We start from the raw sequence: 13,228 nt of genomic DNA on the forward strand, positions 1-13,228 counted from the left end.
TTTCCCCTTCTTTCATGACAGAGAACAAAACCAAAATATTTAACACAGTAATTGGCTCACCTTCATATATTTCACTCTGTGTGCAGTCTGATACAGTGTAGTACATAATATCAGGTGAGTTGCAGTCTGATGACAACTTAGCACAGAGGCCAACAGCATCTGGAATTAATCCAGTGTATTTCCCAGCTATTGGGCATGGAGTCTCTTGCATGCGGTCCAGCCCTAAGGAAGTAAAAAGAAATGCATTCAATAATTGTTTCAGAATTACTTAACTATTTATAAGGCTGTCCTGCAACTCCGCACTTACTTATTGGTGCTGAAATATCATGTGAAAGGACTCTCAGTAAAGCACAGATTTAGTAGAAATATTTCAATAGTTCAAGCTGGACAATTTCAATGGAACAGAAGAGCATGAATTTAGTTTTAAACAAGAACAAAATGTAAAATTTAATTTTACTGCATTATTTATTTATTTATTTATTTATGACAGTCATGGAATATGCCAATACCTATTCAGAAATTGTGAAGTAAAATACACAAAACACTTAAATGTAAAATGAAAAAGAACAAACATTCCAGGACAAGAATTGTGTGTAAATGCTTTTCTCCTATGATTAAAGTAGTATTTTTTTAAATCTATGACAATCATGATCAACCTTCACCTACACCAGCACAACCAATAGCAGTTAAAAGTTACTGCAGCTGTTTATTTCCTGGCCTGTATTTTCAGTAGTTGTGATTTGACCATTTTATTTTCTCTGGTAGATACTAGCATGAAGGAAGTTGGACCAGAAGATCATTGGAATCAAAAATTAGCATACAAATGTTAGAGATGCTTACTTCCTTGAGTTATCCAAGTTCTATTTCTAAAATTCGAATCAGAGCAGAGATTGTGATTAGCTGCAGCGTACGTCTGGTCACCTGAAACAGAACAAATCATTTCATATTGCGCATGAATTGTACTGTATCTACTTACTCTACTATTATTAATTTTCACATGGTTTGACTGCACAAGCATTTCACTTTCTATATAAATAATAATTCAAGTTAATTGCAAGGTTTTTCCATCAATATGTGTGTGCGACATCAATTATTCTTTACATTTTTATTGTAAAAATATATTAAAACAGCAAAAAAAAAACAACTAATATATTCTACTAGGATTAGCAGCCAACTGAGAGCATTGCTTCAATGAATTATTTGGATAAGTTTTCTGCTTGGTACCTTTAAGTGCCTGGCCTCAGTGCCCAGAGACAGAGTCCATGTGTGCGGGTTGTGCTTGGGTGAATGTGTGTGCATTTTATACTCCAGAAGAAGGACTTTGTTTGAAAGTTTACACATTTTAGCAGTCTTTTGCATTGTGTCCATCTGCAACTCCATAGCTCCTCTATGTGGTGAGTAGCAATCTATCCTTTCCATATTACTGTTATTTCATTCTGGACTTTCCACCGTTTCCTTTTTAGCTTTGAAATTTAAAATATTCACCATGGTAGCTTCTTTTAATATTGTTGTCATTGGCATGTTACGAAGTGACACAGCACAGCTGCAGTGATGCTGCCACACACAGCCAGGGAAAATTCTGAACTCTTCACAGTCTGCAGAAGTGTGAAACAGACTGCAATCCAACTGCAGTGTTTCTTTTAAGGTGACAAGATGTAGAAACCAATGAAAACTGTTCACAATAATCTTGCGAAGATCCCTTACCTCTCCATCTGACATTATCCTCCTTTTTTTTTTTTTTTGTGGTTTTCGGGCGCACAACTTCAATGGTCATTAGCGCCCTGACTACTCTAAGAATGCACCGCGAGGCACAGGTTGACAACAACAACTAAAAGGGAAAACACAATAAAAGACAGACTGACAGGCATAGGATTAAAAAACATCATCAAATGTCCTTAGCGAGGTTTGTCAAATTGATAAAACAAAGAACACGAGCAGCTGCTCGTGGGTCATCCGCTAAAATGGCATCTAAAGTATTAGGCAGGTTAAGATCAAGGCGCAGTGTGGTAAGATCTGGACAGGACATTAAAATGTGTCTAACCGTCTGCAAGTGCCCACATGGGCAGAACGGCGCCGGCGCAGCCGTCAGCAGATGGCGATGGCTGAACCGGCAGTGTCCAATTCTTAACCTTGCTAAAACGACCTCCTCCCGCCGAGAAGGGCGTGAGGAGGACGTCCAAGCCACGGGAAGAGGTTTTAAGGCCCGAAGCTTGTTGTCGGTAAGTGCAGCCCAATCGGCATGCCACAGCGACACAACGCGCCGACAAATGACCCTGCTAAAATCGGACGAAGGGACACAACAAGAAGCTGTCCGAGGCTGGAGGACCGCAGCCTTGGCCGCGGCATCTGCAGCTTCGTTCCCAGGGATACCGACATGGCCAGGAACCCACATAAAGCTAACCGGCGTACCGACGTCCACCAGCTGCTGAAGAGACCGTTGGATCCGGTGTACGAAAGGGTGAACCGGGTACGGATCACTGAGGCTCTGGATGGCGCTCAGGGAATCTGAGCAGATGACATAAGCAGAATGTCGGTGGCGGCAGATGTAAAGAACAGCCTGGTAGAGGGCAAAGAGCTCAGCTGTGAAGACCGAACAATGGCCATGGAGCCGGTATTTGAAACTTTGTGCCCCGACAATAAAGGAACACCCGACCCCGTCATTGGTCTTAGAGCCATCTGTATAAATGAAAGTCATGTCGATGAACTTCGAACGAAGTTCCAAAAAACGGGAGTGGTAGACCGAACCGGGGGTGACCTCTTTTGGGAGCGAGCTGAGGTCGAGGTGAATGCGGACCTGAGCCTGGAGCCAAGGTGGCGTGCGGCTCTCGCCCACTCGAAAGGTTGCAGGGAGTGAGAAATTAAGGTGTTGAAGGAGGCGACGAAAGCGAACTCCAGGGGGTAGCAGGGCAGAGACATACAACCCGTATTGACGGTCAAGAGAGTCGTCAAAAAAGGAACGATAAGACGGATGGTCGGGCATTGACAGTAGCCGACACGCATACCGACAAAGCAGTATATCGCGCTGATAGGTGAGTGGCAATTCGCCAGCGTCAGCATGAAGACTCTCTACGGGACTGGTATAAAATGCTCCAATCGCAAGTCGTAAACCCCGATGTTGTATGGAGTTGAGGCGGCGTAAGATGGATGGCCGTGCAGAGGAGTATACGAAGCTCCCATAATCCAGCTTGGAGCGGACGATCGACCGATATAGACGAAGTAGGACGGTTCGATCCGCTCCCCACGACAGACCACTGAGAACACGGAGGACATTTAAAGAACGGGTACAACGGGCGGCCAAATATGACACATGTGGAGACCAGCTAAGTTTCCTGTCAAATGTAAGGCCTAAAAATTTGGTTGTCTCCACGATTGGGAGAGCAACGGGACCGAGTCGTAAGGACGGTGGAAGAAACTCTTTGTAGCGCCAGAAGTTAATACAGACCGTCTTCTCGGCAGAAAAACGTAAGCCATTGGCGACACTCCAGGACTAAAGACGGTCAAGAGAACGCTGAAGACAGCGCTCCAGGACACGTGTACACTGCGCACTGCAATAGATGGTAAAATCGTCCACGAAAAGGGAGCCTGATACATCAGCTGGGAGGCAATCCATTATTGGATTGATCGCGATGGCGAAGAGAGCGACGCTTAAAACTGAGCCCTGTGGCACCCCATTCTCCTGGCGAAAGGTGTCGGACAGGACAGAACCCACACGTACCCTGAACTGTCGATCCATTAAAAAGGAACGAATAAAAAGAGGGAGGCGACCGCGAAGGCCCCATGTATGCATGGTGCGGAGAATGCCCGCCTTCCAACAGGTGTCGTAAGCCTTCTCCAAATCAAAGAACACAGCCGCGGTCGGGCGCTTCCGCAAGAAGTTATTCATAATGAAGGTCGACAAGGTAACCAGATGGTCAACAGCAGAGCGGCGCCTACGAAATCCACATTGTACATTGGTAAGTAGGCGTCGAGACTCGAGCAGCCAAACCAATCGAGAGTTAACCATTCGCTCCATCACTTTACAGACACAGCTGGTAAGCAAGATAGGTCGGTAACTGGAGGGCAAGTGCTTGTCCTTCCCCGGCTTAGGAATCGGGACAACAATAGACTCGCGCCAGCATGCGGGAACATGTCCCTCAATCCAGATGCGATTGTATGTACGAAGAAGAAAACCTTTACCCGCAGGAGAAAGGTTCTTCAGCATCTGAATATGAATAGAATCAGGCCCTGGAGCGGAGGACCGTGATCGGCCAAGTGCGGTTTCGAGTTCCCGCATGGTGAATGGGGCATTATAACTTTCACAATTCGAGGAGCGGAAGTCAGGTGGCCTAGCCTCCTCTGCCTGTTTGCGGGGGAGGAAGGCAGGGTGGTAATGAGCGGAGCTCGAAACCTCGGCGAAAAAGCGGCCGAAGGCAGTGGAGACAGCCTCAGGGGCCACAAGGACTTCATTCGCGACCTTCAAGCCAGAAACTGGGGAGTGGACCTTAGTGCCAGATAGCCGGCGCAGGCTACCCCAGACAACAGAAGAAGGAGTAGAACTGTTGAAGGTGCTTGTGAAAGCAGCCCAGCTGGCTTTCTTGCTTTCTTTAATAATACGACGACACTGAGCACGTAATCGTTTATAATTAATACAATTCGCCACTGTAGGGTGGCGTTTAAAGGTGCATAAAGCACGTCGACGAGCACGTAAAGCGTCTCTACATGCTGCGGTCCACCAGGGGACCGGTACGCGACGAGGAGAAGAAGTAGGGTGAGGAATGGAATATTCAGCAGCAGCGAGAATGACTTCCGTGAGGTGTGCGACCTGACGATCGCAGCTTGTGAAGGTTTGATCCAGAAAGGTCGCCCTGGAAGAGAAGAGCCCCCAGTCTGCCTTGGAGATGGTCCAACGAGAGGAGCACGGAGAGGGAGTATGCTGCAGGAGATGGATAACACACGGGAAGTGGTCGCTCGAATATGTATCAGCAAGTGCATACCACTCAAACCGGCGTGCAAGTTGGGGAGTACATATAGAGAGGTCTAAATGGGAATAGGTATGAGATGTGTCCGAAAGAAAAGTAGGGGCGCCAGTATTGAGGCAGACAAGATTGAGCTGGTTGAAAAGGTCTGCTAACAAGGAGCCCCTCGGGCAGGATGCGGGAGAGCCCCAAAGAGGATGGTGGGCATTGAAGTCTCCTGTTAACAAAAATGGTGCAGGTAGCTGAGCAATAAGTTGCGTCATGTCTGCCCTGGTAACGGCAGATGACGATGGAGCGTAAACGGTACAAAAGAAAAACGTAAGAGTGGGGAGAGTAATGCGGATGGCAACTGCCTGCAGGCCGGTGTGCAACGTGATGGGATCGTAGTAAATATCATCCCGGACCAGCAACATAACCCCTCCATGAGCTGGGATACCTACCACAGGGGGTAGGTCAAAACGCACAGAGGTGTAGTGTGCCAAGGCAATTTGATCGCATGGGCGTAGCTTCGTTTCCTGGAGGGCTACGACGAGCGGACGATGCAAGCGGAGCAGCAACTTCAAGTCCTCTCGGTTGGAGCGAATGCTGCGAATATTCCAGTTAATAAGTGCCATCGTAAGAAAAGGAAGATGAGAGAAGGGGTCACCTCGAAGGCCGCTTAGGGCCTGGCTTCGAGCGAGCACTGCCGCCGCTAGCAGGAGGCGGACAGTCATCGTCCATGGGGTCTATAGGGTCATCGGCCATCTCGGGAGGATGGCCGGGAGGCGGAGCCTGGGGCCGCAACCGCTGGGTGGCGCAGGAGAAGAAAGGCGCCGCGGCGGAGAAGGAGAACTGTGCTTTCTATGCGCCTTTTTAGAAGGACGTTTGGTGGAAGTACCGGTCGAAGGCTGGGAGGTCGAGGGATGGAGGAAGTCTGCACGGGATGGTTCCTTCTTGAAGGCCCGTGCATCTGACTTCGGGGTCTTCGACTGAGCAGAAGCTGAGGAAGTGGCTGGTGTCTGTGGGGTAATGGGAGGAAGAGGAGACGTCGACCGCGCGATCTTAGCACTGGCCGAACGGACGACCGTGGTGCTGAAGGTCAGATCGCATGTCTGGGTTGCTACCTCCCGGGTAGTCCGAGGAGAGGCAAGGACAGTGCTGTATTTCCCCGCTGGGAGCAGCGTGGGCTTCCTACTAGCCAATAGCTTGCGAGCAGCCGAGGTGGACACTTTCTCTTTGACTCGAATTTCCTGAATACAGCGTTCTTCCTTATAGACAGGACAGTCGCGGGAGGATGCGGCATGGTCACCCTGACAGTTCACACAACGAGGAGACGGAGGTGGACAGTCACCCTCATGGGCATCCCTGCCACAAGTGACACATTTAGCCGCATTGGAGCAAGACTGTCGAGTGTGATTGAAACGCTGACACTGGTAGCAGCGCGTAGGTGTCGGGACATAGGGGCGAACAGAAATAACCTCGTAGCCCGCCTTGATGCGCGATGGCAGCTTAACACTATCTAAGGTTAAGAAAAGTGTCCGGGTCGGTATAAGGTCATTGTTGACCTTTTTCATGACCCGATGGACAGCCGTCACGCCCTGCTCAGCGAGGAAAGATTGAAGCTCCTCGTCAGTCAATCCGTCGAGAGAGCTACTATAGACTACACCTCGAGACAAATTCAAAGTTCGGTGGGCCTCCACCCGGACAGGGAACGTGTACAGGAGGGTGGCCCGAAGCAGTTTTTGTGCCTGAAAGGCACTCTCAGTTTCTAGTAATAAGGTGCCGTTACGCAACCTGGTACAAGATTTGACAGATCCGGCTATGGCATCTACGCCCTTCTGAATAACGAAAGGGTTGACAGAGGAAAAATCCTTTCCGTCCTCAGATCGAGAAACTACGAGGAACTGTGGGGCAGGCGGTAGTACTTTTGTCACGGTAGGCTGGTCACGTTTCCGTTTTTGGGTCGAAGTCGAAAGAGATGGAGTAGAATCCATTGCGGAGGAATCCCCCATGATTGCCAGCGTCTCCGATGGCGCGCTCCTTCCTTGTGGGGACCCTCTCAGAGGGCACTCCCGCCTTAGGTGAATGTTTACATCTCAGGTCACACCTCCCGAGAAACAGACGGAGGGACCAATCGGCATGGTCAGAAGGTATCAGCTCAGGCAATCACCCCTCCCCGGGCCTGGCCTTTACCAGGGGGTACGCGCGTGCCTTACATGTCTACCCAGGGCGGGGACTTACGCGTTACCCCGTCACCGGCTACGCGTGCGAACGCGTGGGTCGGCCTTCAGACACGCACAGGGAGGAAGGAAGAAGAGGAAAAAGAAGAGAGAGGGAGAAAGAGGACAGACTGTCTCAAACGCCGAGGCGGAGACCAGAGAAGGCAAGGAGAAGAAGGCAATGAGAAGGCAAGGAGAAAAAGGCAGTGAGAAGGCAAGGAGAAGAAGGCAATGAGAAGGCAAGGAGAAAAAGGCAATGAGAAGGCAAGGAGAAGTCAAGGGAAAGAGTAAGGAAGACAGTGAAGTGGAGAAGAGCAAAGAAAGGATCCAACAAAAGGAAGGAAGAAACGAGAAGTGAAAAACCAAAAAGACCACGATTATAGGTCGTGAAACCGTCCGTCTCCGGACGCAGGCGCTAACTACCCCCGTGAGGGGGATGGACTCCTTTTAGTCGCCTCTTACGACAGGCAGGAATACCTCGGGCCTATTCTAATCCCCGGACCCGCAGGTTTTTTTTTTTTTTTTTTTTTTATTATCCTGCTGTGAATTGTTGCACTTTTGCGACAAAAGAAACACACTGTCCAAGATACAACACATTTATTGAACAAAAAAATAGCTGTTTAGAAAGTAGGTAACTGCTTCAACAGCAGGGAAGTAGAAGCCAAGAAAACAGTAACAAGTGTAACACAGTAAGTACAAAGTAACTGTGGATCACAATAAGGCCAAACAGGTGCCGAGATCCAAAGGCACTGGTCAGAGACTAAGTTCACCGAGAAAAGTACTGTCTGGAGAAAAGCTAGTAGCAAGCAATTGTTTGACACTAAGTTTGGCAATGATCACTGGATAGATGTTAAGTTCATGCTGGTATGTCTTGAGTCCAAGGATGAGAACTCTCAATAGGAGAGAACTTAAGAGCTTGGGCCGAAGAAACCAAAACGTCCTATTCACAATAGGATCACTAATAGTGAACACACTGTGCTGCTGCAGAAGCTAACGTCCCTGCACATCAGCCAGCTTGAGAATCTGAGAGAAAAACTGATGACTTCTGGCACTGGCGGTTGTCTGAAATGATGAATTTTGAGGGCAATCCTGCCTAATAGGGTGAGCAGCGCCCATCACCTGGACTAGGGAAGGCTCTCTAAGCCTGACTGCTGTCCTTTTGCCAACTTATACAGCTGCCTGCATCGAAATACTGTGGGAACTATTTCCCTGTCACGTGGTGTGTGGATGCAAGTAGGTTCCATGTTGTTGGCACCCTCTACAGGTGCCGGCTTAGCCTCCTGGTGGCTGGTCTTCACAGTGTTGAGCCACTCACACATTCCACTACATCACATTAGGGTGACTTTGGAGACACCAGAAAAAAAATTTGGTGAAACTAAGAAGGAAGAAGTATTTTGTGGGATGCCTGTAAAGTGGTGACTGATCAGATTAGTACCTCAACCAGCACCATGTCTGATTTCTACACCTACTGTATCATCTGCTGCTATTATTCCTTCATTAATTTTCATTGATTTGTCTCCCTACACCTCTGGAACCCTAGATGAATTTCCTGTCCAGTAATATGTAAGGTGGTTAATGGACTAAGTCTCTTACATCCCTAATGCTTCATGTACAGATGCATAGTTTTTAGAAGTTCAGTGCAACTCCAGGAACTTTCAATGAACTACCTGCTTACAGCCTCCCATCGCAACAAGAATAAAAATTTATTATTCAAGCCGAAAGTCTTTCCTCCATCCCTTCCTCCCCTTTTTCAAATAGAGCCACTACACTTTGCAAAACTTGAGTTGCTTATGATTTGTATACATATCAATCTCATTTTGTCCAGCAGTTAAATTTCTTCCATCTTTATTTGGATAAAGTGTCATTTTTCACTGTTCTCTCCTACGAATCAATGGCCTTGCCACAGTGGCTACACCGGTTCCCATCAGATCACCAAAGTAAAGCACTGTCGGGCATGGCTGGCATTTGGATGGGTGACCATCTGGGCTGCCATGCGCTGTTGCCATTTTTCGGGGTGCACTCAGCCTCGTGATACCAATTGAGGAGCTACTCGACTGAATAGTAGTGGTCCCAGTCAGAGACAACCGTCGTAACGACCGGGAGAGCACTATGCTGACCACACGCCCCTCTTACCCACATCCTCAGCTGATGCCAACATGGCAGTCGGATGGTCCCGATGGGCCACTTGTGGCCTAAAGATGGAGTGCTCTCCTGTGAATACATTAGTATCTATGTTTTTTCGTTCCTTCTTGATCTCAAAACTGCATTAATATACAGAGGCAGAGAGTTTATTTTTTATTTTTTGATGCATTTAAAAAAGTATATAGCAGGTTGTCAACACTTTTCACCAATCTCAAGTTTTCTTACAGATTATCAGAAAAAAGATGTGAGCATCAATGAAACATTAGTAACTGTACTTTTTGGAGAACTGAGGCAACAATTTTCTACATACTTAAACGTAAGAAACTTCCTGGCAGATTAAAACTGTGTGCCAGACCAAGTTTGAGTCTCAGTCCGGCACACAGTTTTAATCTGCCAGGAAGTTTCATATCAGCGCACACTCCTCTGCAGAGTGAAAATCTCATTCCGGAATACTTCAACATACTTTCGGGAAAAATTTACACATCTTTGGCCTCCCTGAGCATCATTACATTATGGAGTGTCAAGATACGAGTCTCTAACAAGCCTCACAGTGCTCATGGGAGTTAAAGAGAAATGTCACAAATTACAGTATATCCATGCAATATTTTTTGATTTTGGCAGTCATAATGTTGCAAGAAGTAAAATTTACATTCCTGCAGAACAAAATTTGGTATTATGTACACAGCAATTACACTAACATTTTTATGTCACCAGCAAGACAAAAAAAATGAGCAACATGGCAATATTATTCAGAAAGTAATCAACTAATATTATATGCTGCATTAGAGAATATGAACTCACCTAGCTGGAATTCCAAGACATTCATGCCACGTAGCTTCATCCATATGCAGTTGTACATTTCTTCTCCACTAAGGAGAAAAAAGAAAGTCATACTCAGGAAAGAAGAGAAAAAAGCATTTATTATAAATTAAATAGCCACAGCCACAGCCACAGCCACAGCCACAGCCACAGCCACAGCCACAGCCACAGATGGGCAAACTCTCTTAATCCTTGGGAACTAGTTCAAGGTGATCACTCTTGTTTGGGAACTGTTCATTTTTACTCATTCACCGTTCATATGTGCATGGCATATGGCTTTTATGAAAAATTGAAAATTAGTAGGTGCCAAGAGGGGGCACTTGCCTCCCCTCTGGAGTAAAGAGTTTTTATTCATTACAAAATTCTCACACACTTGTGGAAGTATTTTTTGTGATTCTGAAAAACCTCTTTTAGCCAATTGTAGCGTTATGTGGTTGATTGCAGTGAAATAATATAAGGTGGTGCACAAAAAACCAGCCAAGTACAGACTGCTCACCAATTACGCACAATCTGTTGACCGCCATCAGCAGAATAAATAAACGTGTAATAATTAGGCAGTAAAGAAATAACAAATAAGCTAATGCAAATAACTTCGAAACAATAGATTACGATTGGTGGGTGACAATGAGCAGTCTAGTACTCGGGGCCAATTTTTCGTGCGTCACCCTGTACCACTGAAATAATATTGTAGAAGTTATTGTATTCTCTTTACAAAATGTGACACCGGACATTTTATTATGGAGCGCGGGTTTCATTCGGCTGTAAGTCTGTCTGCCTTCCATAACAATGAACCTGCTGTTTTACCTTGGATCAAAAATGGATGGAAAAAGGCAACTCCTGTGTGCCTTGCCAACTTCCCTTGCATATGTAATAATAAAAAAACTTGCTTTTTTTGTAAGTGTCTTCTGATGTTTATCAAAATAGTGAAGTAAGCTGATATGCCCTTTTGTTATGTGTGTTACACACCACGTAATTTTTACATAATATATGTAATTATAAAATACATTTTAATTACCGGTCAAGGACATTGAATAGAATATGAAAAGAATCAGAAGTCCAGAGTTCAAAAAAGTTTGAAACAGATCTAGAATGGGAGTGCGCAGCAAACAAAACTAACAACAACTCGATACTGAATCTTACCAGTGTGTACGGACAAAGACTGGGAATCTGTCGGGGAGCACTGATGTTGGTTCTGCAAGGCAGCGCATTGTGTAAGTCTGCAGGCGAGTGTGATCACGGTAGCTCACCGTGCTCCCTTCCACCATTAGCTGCTGCCAGCGGCCCTGGGCCCACGTAGGGAACCTGCACAAAATGTGTGCTGGAGTTATCTCTCTCATCAGTCACAAGCAAAGCAAGGAAACATTTTGGTTTCAGATTTTACACTTCACAAAACACCGACATATGAATGCTGTAAATACAGCATTCCCTGCAAAACATGTGAGTTCTTGTCGATAGCAGAATACACAAAATACTTGTCTGAAGTTTCATCCATATTCAATTACGTAACACACTAGTGCAGATAGTTCAAATCTCAGATCAAGGTACACATTTTTCCCTCTGGCAAGTTTATCTGCACTGCTGACACTAAGAAGTAAGTCAAACTCAAGTTCTCTGCAATACTCTCACAATCACTATCAAATATGGGCAAAAAGCACAATTACCAGAAGCTATTTTTTAAATCATCATTTCATTGTTTGCCGAGTGCCATGCATGCTTCAGTGGAACATATGACCATGAGAGTATTTCTTTCATGTGTGTTCACCTATTACATTATTGATGAAGTTTATTTTGTTCAAAGCTGCTTAGCATCTAATGTTTCTTGACTTAACTTTATTCCAGTAACCTTGCACAGAGAATCTTGTGCAAGATGAACAATTCAATTCATCTACACTATCTAGATCCAAGTAGATTATTTCATAAATAGCTAACTAAACATTCGTAAGAAAGGATGTCGGTACATCTGAACAAGGAATTCTAAATAAATACACTGCTGAAAAAAAAGAAAAGAAAAAATGTGACACCCCATCTTATTACCTGGTGTCCCAGAACACAGTGTTCTGTGGCACCAGGGTATAATATGTGCAAGCTGAAGGGTTGTAATGATAGAGATTCACTTGTCACAGTCAGCAGTGATATGTGCCAACTGTGCTACTTCTGAAAGCAGCGATTGTACTATGTGTAGAGGTGAACAGTTTGCGGGACACCCATTCTAAGCTACAACCACACCCCACCGATGAGGATACACTGTTGTTAGACAGCTTCAACCATTTGGGCAGGGTTGCTTTGTGGGCCTGCAGGAAGCTGGATGGATGTAACGACAGGTTGCTGCACATATTGGGAACAATGTAGTAGTGTGTCACTGCTGTCAGCAGTATTCTGTGGACCACTGTCACATGCACACATCAGGTTCTGGACATAGTACAGGTCACATATCCAGTAAGTAACCAGTACCCACTGTATTGTGCAGGTTATCATCCCCATATAACTGCCTTTTTCTTTTTGACTGGAAGTTAGAGTTCCTTTTCCGCATAACATGTAGAACCTGCTGTGTCACCAAGAACCGTCGTGAACTCTGTCTGCAGCAGGACTAAGATCACGTGCAACTCTGGCCAGACTAGCACTGACACCACACCATCACCAAGCAGGGCTACTCTGATGTCATGAAAGGGTCAATTGGAGGGTGCAATGGCACTCTGATATTGTCAGTGATGACAGTATGTTCTGTCTGTTGGGAGTGATGGATGTACAGGTACATTTGTACAGCATAGGCCTGGTGAACAGCATATTATAAAGTGTATCCACACACAAGTCACGACAGGCTTAATAGTGCAGGGGTCATCAGTTACAACTCACAGTCTCGTTTGGTGTTTCTGCAGGTAAAGTAACCAGTGCCCACTACATTAGCCAGGTTGTTATCCCCATACAACTATTTTTTTTTGACCGCAAGTTGGTTTTCTTTTTCAGCAAAAAGAATGCATGTCCGTATACAGCTGCTGTGATGCAACATGGTGTACAACTGCCCTGGCCAGCAGTATCATCAGATATGTTGCCAACTGAACACATAAGGGACATAACGAAGCAGGAAATTACCTGTTCCCTAGAGCCTGCAAGAAC

The 13,228-nt window shown here is 45.9% G+C and overlaps 1 protein-coding gene and 1 pseudogene across 1 annotated transcript in view; one reads left to right on the top strand and one right to left on the bottom strand.

The window, feature by feature from the left end:
* Positions 1-13,228, bottom strand: part of LOC124722047 — a 328,949-nt gene that overhangs the window by 29,309 nt on the left and 286,412 nt on the right. Inside the window, exons 7-10 of the mRNA XM_047247237.1 lie at positions 11,255-11,416; positions 10,097-10,164; positions 841-921; positions 61-222 (exon numbers count right to left, since the gene is read on the bottom strand). Of these exons, the coding sequence (XP_047103193.1) occupies positions 61-222; positions 841-921; positions 10,097-10,164; positions 11,255-11,416 (473 nt within the window). The remainder of the gene's footprint in view (positions 1-60; positions 223-840; positions 922-10,096; positions 10,165-11,254; positions 11,417-13,228) is intronic.
* LOC124723845 lies at positions 9,041-9,158 on the top strand (annotated as a pseudogene).

Source organism: Schistocerca piceifrons, chromosome X (genome assembly GCF_021461385.2).
Source record: "Schistocerca piceifrons isolate TAMUIC-IGC-003096 chromosome X, iqSchPice1.1, whole genome shotgun sequence".
NCBI lineage: Eukaryota > Metazoa > Arthropoda > Insecta > Orthoptera > Acrididae > Schistocerca > Schistocerca piceifrons.